The sequence below is a fragment of the Coturnix japonica genome, chromosome 4, assembly GCF_054131305.1.
Source record: "Coturnix japonica strain WE chromosome 4, WE-NBRP24, whole genome shotgun sequence".
Lineage (NCBI taxonomy): Eukaryota > Metazoa > Chordata > Aves > Galliformes > Phasianidae > Coturnix > Coturnix japonica.
Window position 1 is genome coordinate 90,677,640 of NC_140666.1, and position 17,530 is coordinate 90,695,169.

The following is a 17,530-nucleotide window of genomic DNA, read 5'->3' on the forward strand; positions in this document are numbered from 1 at the left end:
AGGGCACATGGCACAGGGCACATGGCACAGGGGGATGGCACAGGATGGCACGGGATGGCACATGGCGCTGGGGGGGCAAGTTCGGGCCGACCGGGCGTCGGGCGGGTCGGGATGGACAACGGAATCCACGAGGCTGCTGTGGGTCCGCCATCCCCGACGGCGATCACTCGTTCCTCGTTAATCGAGTGCCCCGTGCTCACAATGTGACGCTGTTGTATTTACAGCCGGATTCTTTAATGCCCCCATTATCACCTCGTCATGCGTTACCTCCTCATCTCGCCCCATTGGTGGCAGTGCAGCCCCCCGCTCCCTGCCCGCCCGGCCAAGCGCGGCCCAGCCGCCGTCCGAGGGCAGAGCGGGGGGGGCTGCTCACTCCCCATGGGCCGGGCCGACAACACAACCGGGCTGTATCACCGAGCGATGGACGGCGGGGTCTGTGCGCCCCCGCACTGCGCCCCCCGCCCATGGCCCGACAGCCCTGAGAGCGTGTTGGGTGCGGGGCCGGGGGTCCCCATCCCTGCGCTCTGTCTCCATCTCTGCGCTCTGTCTCCATGTTGCTCATCGTCCCCGTCCCTGCCCAGGGTCCCTCCCGGTCCCGCAGACCCCGCTCCCCCTGCTCTGCCGCCGTCCCCGCGTCCCCCCCATCCCCGTTCGGTTCGTGACGCAGCCCGTCCCCCCCCAGGGGGTCCCGCGCCCGGCGTTGCGGTTGCCGGGCGGTGACGGCATAAGGTCCCCCCGGTGCCGCGTTCCGTTGCCGTCTCAGTCGCCGTCCCCCCGCACCCCGCAGCGCCATGAGCCGCCGAAGAGCCCGCTCCCGTTCCCGGCCCCGACGGCGAAGGGGCGGAAGGAGGCGCAGCCGCCGTCGCGGAGGACGCCGTACGATGAGGCGGAGAGGTGCGGGCACGGACCGGGGGACGGGGGGGGTCCCGAGCCTCGAGCCCCGGCCCGAGCCCGGCAACCGCTTCTTCTCCCCGTCTGTTCTCTCGGCAGGTTTCCGCGCCTGCACGGTGTATTACTACCGGAGGAGCCGCTCTCGCAGAAGACGCTGATCACCGCCCCGGGACCCCCCGGCTCCGGCGCTATAAATGTCACCGTCCCCGCTCCGCCCAGCTCCCGTCCTTCGTAGCGCCGCTCTCTCCCCCCCCCCCCGGGTCCCCGCGGCCCCCAGCGCTGCCCGCGCTGCTGCTCCCGGCTCCGTGTACGGGATGTGACAGCGTCACCCTGCACGGCACAGCGGGGTGGCACCGGGATGGCAAAGGGGGGATGGCACCGGGTGGCACAGAGGGTCAGGGGGATGGGACGGGGGGTGGTACAGGGGGTGGTACAGGGGGATGGCACTGGGATGGCACGGGAGGGTGGTAAGGGAGGGGATGAGCACAGGGGGATGGTACAGAGCACATGGCACAGGGGGCAGCACAGCGGGGTGGTACAGGGGGGTGGCACTGGGATGGCACGGGGGGGTGGTACAGGGGGATGGAGCAGGGGGGTGGTATGGGAGGATGGCACAGGGGGGTGGCACTGGGATGGTACAGGGCACATGGCACAGCGGCACATGGCGATGGGATGAAACAGGGGGATGGATGACAGGGCACGGGGTGAGAGCAGGGCACCCGGCACAGGGATGGCACGGAGATGGCACAGGGTGATGGTGATGGTGATGGCTCACATTGCTCACATTGCGCACATTGCGCACATTGCGCACATTACGCACATTACACAGCTCACATTACGCATATTACGCACGTTACGCACGTTACGCACCTTGCGCACATTACGCACATTACACAGCTCACATTACGCACGTTACGCACGTTACGCACATTACGCACATTGCGCAGCTCTCTCCCCGTCCGCCCGTCGGAAGAGCGGAGCACCCAGACGGCAGCAGGAGGCGGGGCTTAGTAGCTCTCAGCCAATGAGAAGCCGGGACATGGGTCACGTGTTTCGAACGGGCTATATAAGGGTGCGCGGCTGCGCTGCGGCCCAGTCGCCCCGTCGGGTGGTCGGGGTCTCAGTGCCGCCCCTCAGCTCCGGATCGGCGCCATCCGTGTAAACGGGGCAGCAGCTGAAGGGGGAACACACACCGTGCTGTGGGGCTGCCCCAAACCCCGCCCCAAACCATCCCCATTGATGGGACAATCCCCATTGATGGGACGATCCCCATTGATGACCCGATCCCCATTGATGAGCCGATCCCCATTGATGGGACGATCCCCATTGATGAGCCGATCCCCATTGATGAGCCCATCCCATTAATGGGACAATCCCCATTGATGAGCTGATCCCCATTGATGAGCCCATCCCCATTGATGAGCCCATCCCCACCGATGGCTGCCTGCCCTCCCGGGGCCGCCCTGTGCTGCTGTGGGGCTGTGAGCTCCCGTTGGCAGCTGTGGGGTGGGGGGCTTTGGGGGGGGGATGCAGAACGAGGTGGGTCCTGTTGGGTTCACGGGGCGCTTTGATCGGCCATGGGGAGTCCTGGGTGAGGTGGGGGCTGTTTGAGCGGGGTGGGCAATGGGGAACGGAGGGGGAGTGGGAGAGGAGGCATCAACCAGGACCTGGGGCTGCCGGGACAGGATGCATCCAACAGGACCAGGGGATGCCAGGACAGGATGCATCAACCAGGACCAGGGGATGCCAGGACAGGATGCATCCAACAGGACCTGGCAGGTGAGAAATACTCAGCAATGGAGCCGGGTGGGGCAGGGAGAGGGAGGGAGGTGGGGGCCGGTGAGGGGCTCATGGGGAACGGCAGCCGGGGGGGCGGCCAGGGGGGGGCACAGAGCTCGAGTATTTCAATGGGAAGAGCCAGAAACGGCCAAAGCAGCAGCAGGGGTTGGGGCTGCGCTGTGCCGGGGTTTGCTGCACCACATCGGGATGGATTTGGGGGCTGAGCTGCGGGAGGAGCCTGTGGGCGAAGGGGGACGTCGACCAGAGTGAATGGGGAGTGATACGATGGGGCTGCGGTGATCGGGGGGGGCTGCCCCATACGTGGAGATCTCAGCTGCGGGGTTTGGGTGCGCGTGGGGATGAGGTGAGATCTAAACAGAACGGATCTGGGATGGGCTGAAGGGAAGAATCTCAGTGAGGGAAGCAGGAGAAGAAATCCAAGCAATGAGGGAGCCGAACTGAGCGCTGTATGAGCCCAGATTGGATGCTGGGTAATTAACGGGTCTGCCCTTTAATTGAAGCTTTGTATAGTGATGCTGTTAGAACAGGGATGGAGAGCTGGTATTTCTGGGTCCCATCTGAGGGTGATGGGGAGCTGGGGGTCCCCAGGGGCACCAGAGGGGACTGTAGGGCTTAGGATGGGGAAGCCTTTCAGTGGGGCTGGAGAAAGACCCGCTGAGTTGGGGGTGGCTGATATAGGGGCAGAAACTTCCATTGTTTGTAGTGATCTGAATAACCCCCCCAGCACAAAGGCTGTGATAGATGGGCTGGGGGACAAATGGGCCCCATAACCCAAACGTGGCTAAAGGTGGGGGTCGGGCAGCTCCTACCCAGGAGAACGAGGTGTTCATTGCCCCAATCCCAGTGCATGCATTGGGAGCAGGAAACGACCCCAGTGATCCACCTGTGTCCTAATGGATTTCCTTCGCAGGGGAGGGCAGGATTCCCCAAGTCCTGTCTGTGGGGCACCTGTGTCCACCTGCATCCACCTACATCCACCTACATCCACCTGCATCCACCTGCATCCACCTACATCCACCTACATCCACCTGCATCCACCTGCATCCACCTACATCCACCTACATCCACCTGCATCCACCTGCATCCACCTACATCCACCTGCATCCACCTGCATCCACCTGCAGGTTCACTGCTAAGGGGACATTGACGGTGTCCATACAGCAAACCTGAGCCCCCCTTGGGTGCCTGGCGCAGCACTGCAGCCCCACGAACTGGGCCGAGGGTTAAGGATGTCAGGGCTGGGTTATGGATCTCAGGGCTGGGTTAAGGATGTCAGGGCTGGGTTATGGATATTAGGGCTCGGATATGGATGTCAGGGCTGGGTTATGGATGTCAGGGCTCAGTTATGGGTGTCAGGGCTGGGTTAAGGATATTAGGGCTCGGATACGAATGTCAGGGCTCGGTTATGGATGTCAGGGCTGGGTTAAGAATCTCAGGGCTCAGTTATGGACGCAGAGGGTGGGAACTGCAGTGATGGGGGTTGGGGAGGGGTTGGGGAGGGCACCGTGCCCGGGGAAATGCAAAACCCCCCGTGGCAGCACGAAGGATTCGGGGAGGTTCCGCTCCCGGTGCCGGGCGGTGAATCTCACCCGGAGCCCATCAGTGACCCGGGCACAGCCCCCTTGGTACCCACAGCCCGAACCTCCGCGTGCACCGCGTCCCCAGCAACCGCCGTAAGGCCGGACCGTGCCGGGCTGTGACGGATCGTCAGGGTGTTGATGTGTTTGCACAGCGGTAACGGAGCGCGGATCCTCGCGGCACCGTTTAATTGCCCCGTGCCATCCCCGGTGCCGCCCCATCCCCCCCTGCCCCGCTCCATCCCCCTGTTGCGGTTCCACGCCGTTGCCCCGCTCCGCGCCCCCCGCCCCGCCCGGCCCGGGACCCCCCCGGGAGCCCCCGCCCCCCCCCCGGAACGTCCCGGTTCCGTTCTGCTCAGTGACGCGGCCGCCCATCACACAGGGCCGCGCCCGCGGGCGCCTATAAAAGGGGCGCGGGGCGCGGAGCGGCACTTCCCGGTCCCGCCCGGCCCGGCACCACCTCGGGCCGTCCCACCGCAGCCCGGCATGGCCCGCTACCGGCGCAGCAGGACCCGCAGCCGCAGCCGCCGCCGCCGCCGCTCCCGCCGCCGCCGCAGCTCCCGACGCCGCCGCTACGGGAGGTCCCGGCGCTCCTACCGCTCCGTGGGGAGACGACGCCGCCGCTACGGGAGACGCCGCCGCCGCCGCCGCCGCTATTGAGCCGACACCGACACCGGCACCGGCACCGGCACCGGCACCGCCACGCCGCGTCCCACCCGCGGCCCCGCGCTGCCGCTCCGCCAATAAACTGCCGTGGCACCGGGCGCGCGTGTCCGTGCTTCTGTCTGCGCCCATTGTGTCCCGTATCCCATTGGTGTCCATATCCCATGGTGTCCCATTATGTCCCGTATCCCATTGGTGTCCCATATCCCATGGTGTCCCATTATGTCCCCGTCCCATTGGTGTCCCGTATCCCATGGTGTCCTATGGGTGTCCCCTGTCCCATGGTGTCCATGGATGCCATTGTGTGCTGGCTGGCTGAGGACGTTCCATGGTGCCCATCCATGTTCAATGGGTCTATGTCCCATTATGTCCCCCGTCCCATTGGTGTCCCGTATCCCACAGTGTCCCATTATGTCCCCTGTCCCATAGTGTCCATGGATGCCATTGTGCGCTGGCTGAGGGTGTTCCATGGTGTCCATCCATGTTCAATGGGTCTATGCCCCATGATGCCCCCTGTCCATTGGTGTCCCATATCCCACAGTGTCCCATTATGTCCCTGCCCCATGGTGTCCCGTATCCCATGGTGTCCCATTATGTCCCATATCCCATTGGTGTCCCGTATCCCATGGTGTCCTATGGGTGTCCTCTGTCCCATGTTGTCCATGGACGCCATTGTGTGCTGGCTGAGGACGTTCCATGGTGTCCATCCATATGGGTCTGTGCCCCATGGTGCCCCCCGTCCCATTGGTGTCCCATACCCCATGGTGTCCGTGTGCCATTGTGCACCAGCTGTGCACACTGCACGGTGTCCATCCGTGTCCCCTGCTCTGTGTCCCGTGGTGCCCCCCATCCCATTGGTGCCATGTGTGTCCCATTGCACCAGCTGTGTGTCCCATGGATCCCCCCATCTGCCACGGCTCCACGTCCCACAGTGTCCAGCAGTGCCACGTCCCGGGCTGTCCCTGTGTGCACCCCGTGGTGTCCATCTGTGTCCCTCACCCCACATCCCACAGTGCCCCACACCCCACAGTGCCCCACATCCCGCAGTATCCATGTCCCACCGTGCCATGCCCCATGGTGTCCCCACGCAGGGCTCTGTGCCTCCCACCGTGTCCACCCACATCCCAGCAGTTCCTTGTCCCCGTGGTGTCGGTGCCACCCGCTGTGTGTCCCATGTGGTGCCCCCCACCTCCCCCCCATTGTGCATCCCCAGGGCTGTCCGTGCTGCCACATCCCCACCCAGCACCACGCACCCACAGCCCACACATGCAGCGTCCCCGTATCGCAGCCCCTGCTCCGCTGGGCTCCCCCTTTGTGTCTCCATTTCAGAACCCAAACGGGCTTTTCAGAACCCCAGATGTCCGTGGGGCATTTGGGGCCGTGGATGAGGCGGGGGCAGCACCGGGGCGGTGCTCAGGGTGGTGTGGCTGCAGGGATGGAGCGGCTGCACCCACCTGCTCCATATTGGGGCTGCTCTTGGCCCCACGTCCCTGCCCATCCCCATCCCCATCCCCATCCCCATCCCCATCCCCATCCCCATCCCCATCCCCATCCCCATCCCCATCCCATCCCCATCCCCATCCCCATCCCCATCCCCATCCCCATCCCCATCCCCATCCCCATCCCCGTCCCCGTCTCCATCCCCGTCTCCATCCCCGTCCCCATCCCCATCCCCATCCCCATCCCCATCCCCATCCCCATCCCCATCCCCGTCCCCATCCCCATCCCCATCCCCATCCCCATCCCATCCCCATCCCCATCCCCATCCCCGTCCCCATCCCCATCCCCATCCCATCCCCATCCCATCCCCATCCCCATCCCCATCCCCATCCCCATCCCCATCCCATCCCCATCCCATCCCCATCCCCATCCCCATCCCATCCCCATCCCATCCCCATCCCCATCCCATCCCCATCCCCATCCCCATCCCCATCCCCATCCCCATCCCCATCCCCATCCCCATCCCCGTCCCCATCCCTATCCCCGCCCCATGGTGCCTTCCCCGCCCCACAGCCACCCCACACAGCACAGACAGGCACGGATCCTTGTTGTGCAGCGATCGGGACTTGAGCCATCCTCATGTGCCGATGGGCTCCTCGAAGAGGAAGATGAGGGGCAGGAGCAGCAGCAGGTAGGAGAAGAAGACGTTGGCCTGTGTCAGGTGATAGACCAGGACGATGCACGCCAGCATCTCCAGGATCACCCGGTTCACGTGGTGCAGCTCCATGCTCCGAGTGCGCCCTAAGGGACACGGGGCTGTCGGGCACCAACGCAGCGCTGGGGGGGGGCGGCGCCTGGGGGAGCCCGGCCCTGACCCCCCCCATCCCGGCCCCCCCCGCCCCGCTGTGGGCGGCACTCACTGCGCTCCGCTCCTATCGGGATATCGGGATATCGGGATATCGGGATATCGGGATATCAGGATCCCGGCACCGAGCCCGGCCCCGGCTGCATCCCTTCGGTTCAGCGCCCGGTGGGACCGAGAGATGGGTGACGTCACAACGGGGGCGTGTGGGGCGACCGGGGGACCGACATGGAGCCTCCATAAACCGGGATCACGGCACGGAGCCGGTACTGACCGGGATCACGGCATGGAGCGTCCATGAACCGGGATCACGGCACGGAGCCGGTATTGACCGGGATCACGGCATGGAGCCGGTATTGACCGGGATCACGGCACGGAGCCGGCACTGACCGGGATCACGGCATGGAGCCGGTATTGACCGGGATCACGGCATGGAGCCGGTATTGACCGGGATCACGGCATGGAGCCGGCATTGACCGGGATCACGGCATGGAGCCGGTATTGACCGGGATCACGGCACGGAGCCGGCACTGACCGGGATCACGGCATGGAGCCGGCACTGACCGGGATCACGGCACGGAGCCGGCACTGACCGGGATCACGGCACGGAGCCGGCACTGACCGGAGCTGCCCACGGGGCCGTCCCCACACGGAGCTGCCCACGGGGCGCCCCGCGGACACTCGTGTTCCCCCCGGTCTTTCCGGCCCCGTGGGAGCTGCAGACCGTCCCCCCCCGCCCACCCTCCCGCGGTCGCCGCCACCGTCGGCTCTGGGACGCGCCGTGGGCAGCTCCGACCCCGCAGCCGAGGCCGGGGCTCGGCCCCGCTCGTGGGTCCCGCGGCGTCGCGGCTCCTTTAAGGCCGGGAGCCGGCGGCGGATGCGGCCGTTTGAGTCCGGTCCAGCGGCTTGTGGAAATCCGCGAATCCCGCGGGCGCTGACGGGGCCGGGACGCGCCTCGGGATCCGCGGTGTCCGGCACTTGGCTCCGGGAGCGGGGCCAGCCCAGAGCCGGGCACGGCGCCCACAGCCCGGCCGGGAGCGGAGCCAGGGCTGCGGAAACCTCGAAAGTGCCGCCACGTGGGGCTGAGTCACGGCCCCGGCCCTTCGCACACCCCCGGGATGCGGCCAAACCCAAATAAAGCTGCGGGACCGGGTGCCCGGTGTCGATGTTGTGGCTGGGCTGGGGGGGCTGCACGAATTCCGGGCCTTTCAGTTGGTGCTGGAGGGGAAGGGGAGGGGGGAGCAACACAGAGCGGGAGAGACACATCCCAACACACCCCAACACACCCCAACACACCCCAACACACCCCAACACACCCCAACCCACACTGGCCCATCTCAAGACATGCCAACATACGCCAAAGCACCCCAAACCATTCCAAACCGACCCATACCAACACATTCTAACTCATTCCATCCCAATCCATGTCAGCCCAACCCATACCAACAAACTCCAACTCACCCCATGCCAACCCATGTTAACCATCCCAACTCATCCCAACTCTCATTCCATCCCAACCCACATTAACCATCCCAACACCTCGTCCCAACCCATCCCAATTGTCCCAGCCAACCCAAACCATGCCAACAACCCACACCAACCCATCTCAACCTGTCCCATCTAACCCAATCCGTGCCAACACATCCCAACCCTTGCTAACCCACCCCAGCCCATGCCAACACATCCCAACCCACCCCACTGCGTCCCATCCCAACCCCTCTCAACCAACCAACCCATGGCAACCCACGCCAGATCAACCCAACCCATCCCAACACTCCCAACTTATGTAAATCCATGCCAACCCATCCCAACCCGTGCCAACCCAACCCCACCTGTGCCAACCCCTCCCAGCCAACCCAACCCACGAGGTTCTTGGCCACACGACCCCATCGCTGCTGGACACGGAGCTCCCTCAGCTCTGCTGGCCACCAAAGGGCGCTGTTGGCCACGAGGAGCCATGGCCAGGAGCAGGAGCCGCTGCCTCCCCCCTCGGCCCAGCCCAGCTGCTGTAACGGGTCCTAATAAACCACAAGTGAAGGTCAGGCCCAGGAAAGGCCTTTTGGGGTGGAAAATGAGGTCACGGGCCAATGGCAGCAGCGCAGCCGTGGCTCCTCGGAGGATGGTGTGTGGGGGCGGGATGGGGTTGGGGCTGACAGGGCTTTGGGGGAGGGTTTGGTGGGGGCAAGGCAAAGCAAATGGGGCTGCAGCGAGACACTGCAGTGCTCAGCTCCCTGCACACAGCGAGGGCTGGGAAGGGCCTGTGGGGAGCCCCGGGTGTCCCCCCACTGCCCCAAACCCACCTGGGGGCACCGGGGGCAGTTTGTGTGCAGCCACCAACCTCGGTGCCCAGCACGTGGGCTCTGCCCCACGTAGTGCTCAGTTCCCCCCGGGGACCCTCTGCTGCGGCTCTGGGCTCCCCTGGGCTCCGTGGTGATGCCCCACATCTCACACTGCCCCGTGGGTCTGGGGCTTTGTGCCATGGGGTGGCAGCAGGGGCTGCACCCACAGCACGGCGCGCTCAGAGCCCCCCCAGTGTGGTCACCCTCATGGCCACCCCTGAGGGGGGCACAGCGGTGCCCTGGGGGTCCCCACGCTCCCCTGCATGGCACGGGCAGGGCACCCCCCATGTCCCCCACCATCCCCCGCTGCCAGGGCCGGGCCGGGGCGCTCAAGCCGGGGCTGGCTGTGGGGCTCAGCTCCACGCGTGGCCTCGTGGGTGCCCGGGCTCGGCCGGCGGCGCGGCGCTGTGTGATGAGCGGCCCGTGCTCAGCCGTAGGGTCGGGGCTGGGGGCGCTCGGGGTCTCCGGGTGCAAAGCTGGAGCGCCCACCCCACACCGGGGGCACACGGGGAGAACCGGAGAGCGGCGGAGGAACGGGAAAGAGCCGACAGCGTCCGTCCGGAGCGGGAAGGGTTCGCGCACAGAAGTGCTGTGTAATCAGAAACAGTCGTGGAAGGGCGGAACGAAACCCCACGGAGAAAAGGAGCGGGGATGTGGGGCGCACACGGGGTTGGGGCGGCCGCGGCCACGGGCATCGCACGAGCCGCACAGAGCGGTGGGTCCCCAGGACGGGGGGCGGCGGGGAGGGGGCGGCTGCTCCATCGGCCCCCAGCGCCGAGCGGGCGGGGACGGGAGGAACGAGCAGGAAAAGGGGCCCGGGGCGGGGGTCCATCACCGTGCTCCCTGTTCGCCCCGATCCCCGCGTCGGTCCCCCCTCAACCTCGGCCCGCCGAGCCCCCCGTCGCCGCGCACGGCCGGGTCCCGCAGAGCGCAGCGGGGTGGGGGGCGAGGAGGGGAGGAGGCGGAGACGGGGCGGGGGGACCGCGAAGGGGGAGAGGGGCGGGCTGGGGCTGAGCGCTCGGCTGCGCTGCGCTCGTCCCGTCCCGTCCCGTCCGGCCATGCCGCCCCCCCCCCTCGCCCTGCTGCTCCTCTTCGCCGCCGCCGCCGCCCCCCCGGCGCCCCCCGGCACCGCGATCCGACCCGAGGCCGTGGGGATGGGCGGCCCCGGCGGCTCCGCTGCGACCACCCCGAGGGGCACAGCCCCCACAACGGCCACCGCCACCCCCAAGGGAACGGCCACCACCCCCACGAGCAGAACGGAGCAGGGGGGGGCCGGCAGCGCAGCCCCCACCCGAGGGGGGGCCGGGCCCAAAGGTAGGAGCTGTGGGGGGGAGGGGAGAGTGGGGGTGCAAATGTGTGTGTGTGCGTGTATCCGGGTGTGAGCACAGCTGGGTGTGCACAGAGTGTGTGTGCAGAGGGGGGCGGCTTAATGTGAGTGTGCACGGTGTGTGTACATGGGTGTGAGCATGTGTGTGCATGGGTGTGTGTGTGCAGTGTGTGTGCACTGTGTGTGTGTGTAAATGGGTGTGTGAGTGCAATGTGTGTGCACTGTGTGTGTACATGTTGTATGTGTGTAAATGAGTGTGTGAGTGCAATGTGTGTGCACTGTGTGTACATGGTGTATGTGTGTAAATGGGTGTGTGAGTGCACTGTGTGTGCAATGTGTGTGCACTGTGTGTGTACATGGTGTATGTGTGTAAATGGGTGTGTGAGTGCACTGTGTGTGCAATGTGTGTGCACTGTGTGTGTACATGGTGTATGTGTGTAAATGGGTGTGTGAGTGCACTGTGTGTGCACCGTGTGTACATGGTGTATGTGTGTAAATGGGTGTGTGCACTGTGTGTGCACTGTGTGTGTACATGGTGTATGTGTGTAAATGGGTGTGTGTGTGCACGCGGGTGCTGGGGGCCCAGGGCTGTGCATTGCATGTAGTGGGCAGCGCCCCAGCTGAGCCCCCCGGCCATGACCCACCGTGGGACCTTGAGGGTCTGCAGCCCCCCCAATGTTGTCCGTGTGCCCGCAGCCCCCGCAGCCAGGAAGAAGCTCGTGAGGGTCAAAGTGGTGCGGAAGAAAGTGGTGAAGAAAAGACCCAAAGCTCCGGCCAAGAGCCCCCCTGCCCCCCAGGAGCAGCGTATGTACATGGCGGGGGGGCAGGGGGGGTGTGTGTGTGGGCAGAGCCCCCCGTGCTGTGCGGATACAGCCCCTGCAGCTGGGAAGGACGGGGGAGGGGATGGAGGGGGTGCGTGAGGCTGCGGGTGCTGGGGGTCCCGGGGGCAGCGGGGACCCCCAGGGCAGCCCCGAAGTGACGCCATCTGACCCCCCCCCGGGTGGGAGGCATTGGCTGCCCCGGTCTGCGCGGTGAAGGGACTGAAATGGGGTTTGCACGGTGGGGGTCGCTGTGGGGTCGCTGTGGGGTCACTGAGCTCGTCCTGCCCCACAGCGTGTCCCCCCCTGGGGCTGGAGTCCCTGCGGGTCCAGGACTCGCAGCTCCGCTCATCCAGCGACAAACGATACGGGCTGGGAGCGCACAGAGGGCGGCTCAACATCCAGGTACGGGGAGAGCTCCGTGTGTGTGTGAGTGTGTGTGTGAGTGTGTGTGTGTGAGTGTGTGTGTGTGAGTGTGTGTGTGTGTGTGTGTGTGTGTGCGCACTGTGTGTGTGTGTGTGTGTGTGTATGTGTGTGTGTATGTGTGTGTGTGTGTGTGTGTGTGTGTGTGTGTGTATGTGTGTGTGTGTGTGTGTGTGTGCACAGTGTGAGCATGGCAGGTATTTCAGGTGTGCAAGGTGTGTGCAATGCGTGTGCCAGGTATGCTCGTGTCACACGTGTGTCCCGGCGCTGTTTGTGCCCCTCCTGTCCCCGCTGTTTGCTCCGTACGGAGCTCAGTGTCCCCGGTCCCGGCTGGTGGTTTCGGGGCCGCCCCATTGAGGCCCCCGACCCCATCGGATGCCGCCCCTCAGTCCGGTCTGTACGACGGCGATTTCTTCGACGGCGGCTGGTGCGCGGGGCGGGAGGACGCGGCGCAGTGGCTGGAGCTGGACGCGCGGCGCCTCATCAACTTCACCGGGGTCATCACGCAGGGGCTCAACTCCATCTGGACGTAAGGAACGGGCTGGGGGGGTCGGGGGGTCCGGGGGGGGGGGACCGGGCGCCGGTGACGCTGCGCCCCCCCCCATCCCCCCGCAGGTACGACTGGGTGACCTCCTACAAGGTGCAGTTCAGCAACGACACCCACGCGTGGCAGCCGTGCCGCAACGGCAGCGAGGAGGCGGTACGAGCCCCGTCCGCAGCCCGACCCGCACGGCGGGGCTCCGCGGGTTAACGGCCGCACCGGGCGCCGCTGTTGCCTTTGGCCTCCGGTCCCGCAGAGCATCCGCGGCGCTTCCCCTCCGCACAAAGGCCGCTTGTGCTGCTGCCCGCTGGGGGGGCCGGGGGCGCGGGGGGACACGCGGGGCTGAGCGGGGCCTCGTGGCACGGGGTGGTGTGACCGGAGCCAAACACGGCACCGTGGTGCCCAGGGACACGCGTGGGAGCTGTGAGGGTGGGTGGGCGCAGGTGGGTCCCCCCACAACCGCAGCGTGTGGGGCTGGGGGAGAAACGGGCTGACAGCGGGGCTGGGGTCCCTGGGTCACAGCTGCGCCAGGAGCCGGGGTGAGCTGCCACTGCCAGGAGCGGTTTGGGGTCCCCGTGCTCATCCCTGGGGGTCCCTATGCTGAGGGGGGGGCACAGAGCAGTGTTATACCCCGGCCCCACGGTTCTGCCCCACTTGGGTCCCTCCGTGCGGGCTCAGCCCGCTGCCACGTGTCCACTCTTCATTAGGGGCTGGAATGGGGCCAGGGGAGGATGGGGCCACGCAGCGCAGCGCCCGTAACCCTTTGGTCCCCAATGGCGGCTCCGCCACATCCCCGCATCCCATCCCCGCATCCCATCCCCACATCCCATCCCCACATCCCATCCCCACATCCCATCCCCGCATCCCATCCCCACATCCCATCCCCACATCCCATCCCCGCATCCCATCCCCGCATCCCATCCCCACATCCCATCCCCGCATCCCATCCCCGCATCCCATCCCCGCATCCCATCCCCACATTCCATCCCTGCATCCCATCCCCACATCCCATCCCCACATCCCATCCCCACATCCCATCCCCGCATCCCATCCCCACATCCCATCCCCGCATCCCATCCCCACATCCCATCCCCACATCCCATCCCCACATCCCATCCCCACATCCCATCCCCGCATCCCATCCCCACATTCCATCCCCACATTCCATCCCCGCATCCCATCCCCACATCCCATCCCCACATCCCATCCCCACATCCCATCCCCACATCCCATCCCCGCATCCCACCCCCCCCCCGGGGCCGCGCTGTGCCCACGGTCACGCAGGGGTTGGGACCCCCCCCCCAGGTGTTCCCAGCCAACAAGGACCCCGAGACGCCGGTGCTGAACGTGCTGCCGTGCCCGGCCGTGGCCCGTTACATCCGCATCAACCCGCAGAGCTGGTTTGAGAACGGCACCATCTGCCTGCGGGCCGAAGTGCTGGGCTGTGCCGTGCCAGGTGGGAACGGGCACAGAGTGGGGCGGGGGGCTGCTCCCTGCATCCCTCACCCTGCCCCCGTCCCCACCCCACAGACCCCAACAACATCTACCAGTGGCCCAACGAGCCCGTGCCCACCGACAAGCTGGATTTCCGGCACCACAACTACAAGGAGATGAGGAAGGTGCGTTGGGATCCCCCCATGTGGTCCCCGCAGCCCTGGGTGCCCCCAGACCCCAAAGTGATGAAGACTTTCCCCGCAGCTGATGAAGAGGGTGAGTGAGGAGTGCCCCAACATCACCCGCATCTACAGCATCGGGAAGAGCTACCTGGGCCTCAAGATGTACGTCATGGAGATCTCCGACAACCCGGGGCAGCACGAAGTGGGTGCGTCTGTGGGGTGGGATTTGGGGCTGGGAGGATGGGGGAGGTCGGGACCCGCAGCCAACACGGGCCGGACCCGCAGGTGAGCCCGAGTTCCGCTACGTGGCGGGGATGCACGGCAACGAGGTGCTGGGCCGGGAGCTGCTGCTCAACCTGATGGAGTATCTGTGCCGCGAGTTCCAGCGCGGCAATCCCCGCGTGGTGCGGCTGGTCACCGACACGCGCATCCACCTCCTGCCCTCCATGAACCCCGATGGCTACGAGACCGCATACCGCCTGGTACGGCCCCAAATCCGACCCCAAACCCGACCCCAGGCTCTCATCCCATTGCCCGCCCGCTGACCCCACACACCCCGTAGGGGTCGGAGCTGTCGGGCTGGGCCATGGGCCGCTGGACCTACGAGGGCATCGACCTCAACCACAACTTCGCCGACCTGAACACGGCGCTGTGGGACGCTGAGGACAACGACCTGGTGCCCCACGAGTTCCCCAACCACTACATCCCCATCCCTGAGTACTACACCTTCGCCAACGCCACGGTGAGGGCACGGCGCTGCGGGGCGCAGGGACGGAGTGAGGGTCCCAGAGGTGCCCCATGATGCAGCCTTATCACAAGGGGCTCCCAGGGCACGGGGCTGGGCTGGGGGTCCCAGCTGCACCCCAATGATGTGGAGTCATCACAGTTGGTCCCTGGGGGCACAGGGCTGGGCTGGGGGTCCTGGCTGCTCCCCAATGATGTGGAGTCATCACAGTTGGTACCTGGGGGCACAGGGCTGGGCTGTGGGTCCCGGCTGCTCCCCAGTGACACCTTGTGACCGCAGGTGGCCCCCGAGACGCGGGCGGTGATCGACTGGATGCAGCGCTACCCCTTCGTGCTGAGCGCCAACCTGCACGGCGGGGAGCTGGTGGTCACGTACCCCTTCGACATGACCCGCACCTACTGGAAGGCGCAGGAACTGACCCCCACGGCGGACGACGGCGTGTTCCGCTGGTTGGCCACCGTCTACGCCACCTCCAACCTGGCCATGGCCAGCGAGGAGCGTCGGCTCTGCCACTACGACGACTTCATGCGCTCCGGCAACATCATCAACGGCGCCAACTGGCACACGGTGCCCGGCAGTGAGTGCCAGCCCAATGGGGGGGGAGGTCCCGCAGCCCCCCCCCACCCTGATGCAGCGCCGCCCTCCCTCAGGTATGAATGACTTCAGCTACCTGCACACCAACTGCTTCGAGATCACGGTGGAGCTCTCGTGTGACAAGTTCCCCCACGTCTCCGAGCTGCCAACAGAGTGGGAGAACAACCGCGAGTCGCTGCTGCTCTACATGGAGCAGGTGGGGGCTGCAGGGGGCGGCCGGGGGTCCCCACTATCCCCAGGGCTTTGCAGCACCTTCCCTGCTCCCTGCCTGGGGCTGGAGGCAGCGGGGCTGCAGGGGGCGTGTGCTGTGTGTGGGTTCCATGTGTGCCATGGGGTGCTGCCATGGGGTCGTGCCATGGGGCCAGGCCGTGCCCCAGGACTTGCACTGGGCACAAACAGCCCTGCTGCAGCTGAGGGTGCCCCACACGGGTGCTGTGCAGTGAGGGGGGTCCCGCTGACCCCCAGCCCCGCGCTCCCCAGGTGCATCGTGGCATTAAGGGGGTGGTTCGGGATGAAGAGACGGGGGAGGGCATCGCCAACGCCATCATCGCTGTGGATGGCATCAACCACGACGTGCGGACAGGTACAGCGGGACGGGGACGGGCAGGGGGCGGGGACGGGGTGGGGATGGGATGAAGGGGGGGGGATAAATGGGGTGGGTGGGATCAGAGGAATAGGGGCGGAGGAGACGGGTGGTGGGGGATGGCGAATGGGATGGGATAAACACGGGGTGTGTGGGGTGGATGGGATGGGACAGGTGGGATGAACGGGATGGGATGGATGGGGATTGGGATGGGATGGGATGGGATGGGATGGGATGGGATGGGATATGGGATGGGATATGGGATGGGATGGATGGGATGGGATGGGATGGGATGGGATGGGGATGGGATGGGATGGGATGGGATGGGGATGGGATGGGATGGGATGGGGATGGGGATGGGGATGGGATGAGGATGGGATGGGATGGGATGGGATGGGATGGGATGGGATGGGATGGGATGGGATGGGATGGGGATGGGATGAGGATGGGATGGGATGGATGGATGGGATGGGATGGGATGGGGATGGGGATGGGATGGGATGGGATGGGATGGGGATGGGATGGGATGGGATGGGATGGGGATGGGATGGGATGGGATGGGATGGGATGGGATGGGATGGGGATGGGATGGGATGGGATGGGATGGGATGGGATGGGATGGGATGGGGATGGGATGGGATGGGATGGGGATGGGGATGGGGATGGGGATGGGATGAGGATGGGATGGGATGGGATGGGATGGGATGGGATGGGATGGGATGGATGGGATGGATGGATGGGATGGGATGGGATGGGATGGGATGGGATGGGGATGGGATGGGATGGGATGGGATGGGATGGGATGGGATGGGATGGGATGGGATGGGGATGGGATGGGATGGGATGGGATGGGATGGGATGGGATGGGATTGGGATAGGGATAGGGATGGGATGGGATGCGATGTCAGCACTGCTCCCCGCCCTCCCCACAGCCGCGGCCGGGGATTACTGGCGGCTGCTGAACCCCGGCGAGTACGATGTGACGGCGCGGGCCGAGGGCTACGAGGCGGCCACCCGGCCGTGCCGCGTGTCGTTCGAGAACGTCCCCACTCCCTGCAGTTTCCTCCTGGCACGGCGCCGGTCCCGGGGCCGCGTCCCGCCCGATCCCCAGCTGCGGTTACACCGGCACCGACTGCGCCGCCTCCGCGCCCAGCGCCGCGCACCGTGACCCGCCCGGAGCGGGATTCGAACCCGCGGCTCCGTGCTCCCTTAAGCCCCGCCCCTCTGCGCGATACACCCCCCCCAATTGGTCACGCCCTTTCCCTGCCGACCAATAGGCTGCTCTGACGGCGCAGGCCCCGCCCCCCCCGT

The 17,530-nt window shown here is 66.1% G+C and overlaps 1 protein-coding gene and 1 long non-coding RNA gene across 2 annotated transcripts; one reads left to right on the forward strand and one right to left on the reverse strand.

Annotated features, from left to right (window-relative positions):
- Positions 1–6,961: 6,961 nt before the first annotated feature.
- LOC107306822 (uncharacterized) lies at positions 6,962–7,397 on the reverse strand. Its single transcript, XR_001552273.2, has 2 exons — positions 7,292–7,397; positions 6,962–7,172 (listed from the first exon to the last, which is right to left on the reverse strand). It is a non-coding gene; the product is annotated as an uncharacterized LOC107306822 (long non-coding RNA).
- A 3,221-nt stretch (positions 7,398–10,618) lies between these two features.
- On the forward strand, positions 10,619–17,522 carry CPXM1 (carboxypeptidase X, M14 family member 1). Its single transcript, XM_085547621.1, has 14 exons — positions 10,619–10,886; positions 11,596–11,703; positions 12,013–12,122; positions 12,530–12,669; positions 12,756–12,840; positions 13,987–14,137; positions 14,212–14,300; positions 14,380–14,503; positions 14,583–14,779; positions 14,860–15,039; positions 15,322–15,619; positions 15,693–15,832; positions 16,117–16,219; positions 17,152–17,522. The coding sequence occupies exons 1-14, from the start codon at positions 10,631–10,633 to the stop codon at positions 17,385–17,387; spliced, it is 2,217 nt and encodes a 738-aa protein (XP_085403747.1). The 5' UTR covers positions 10,619–10,630; the 3' UTR covers positions 17,388–17,522.
- The last annotated feature ends 8 nt before the right edge of the window (positions 17,523–17,530 follow it).

Bases quoted from the DNA above. Each gene is read 5' to 3' on its own strand.
- CPXM1 (XM_085547621.1), top strand. From the start codon at position 10,631: ATGCCGCCCCCCCCCCTCGCCCTGCTGCTCCTCTTCGCCGCCGCCGCC. The intron at 15,833-16,116 runs GTGGGGGCTGCA...CGCGCTCCCCAG, and splicing joins TGCTGCTCTACATGGAGCAG to GTGCATCGTGGCATTAAGGG. The intron at 16,220-17,151 runs GTACAGCGGGAC...CCCTCCCCACAG, and splicing joins CAACCACGACGTGCGGACAG to CCGCGGCCGGGGATTACTGG.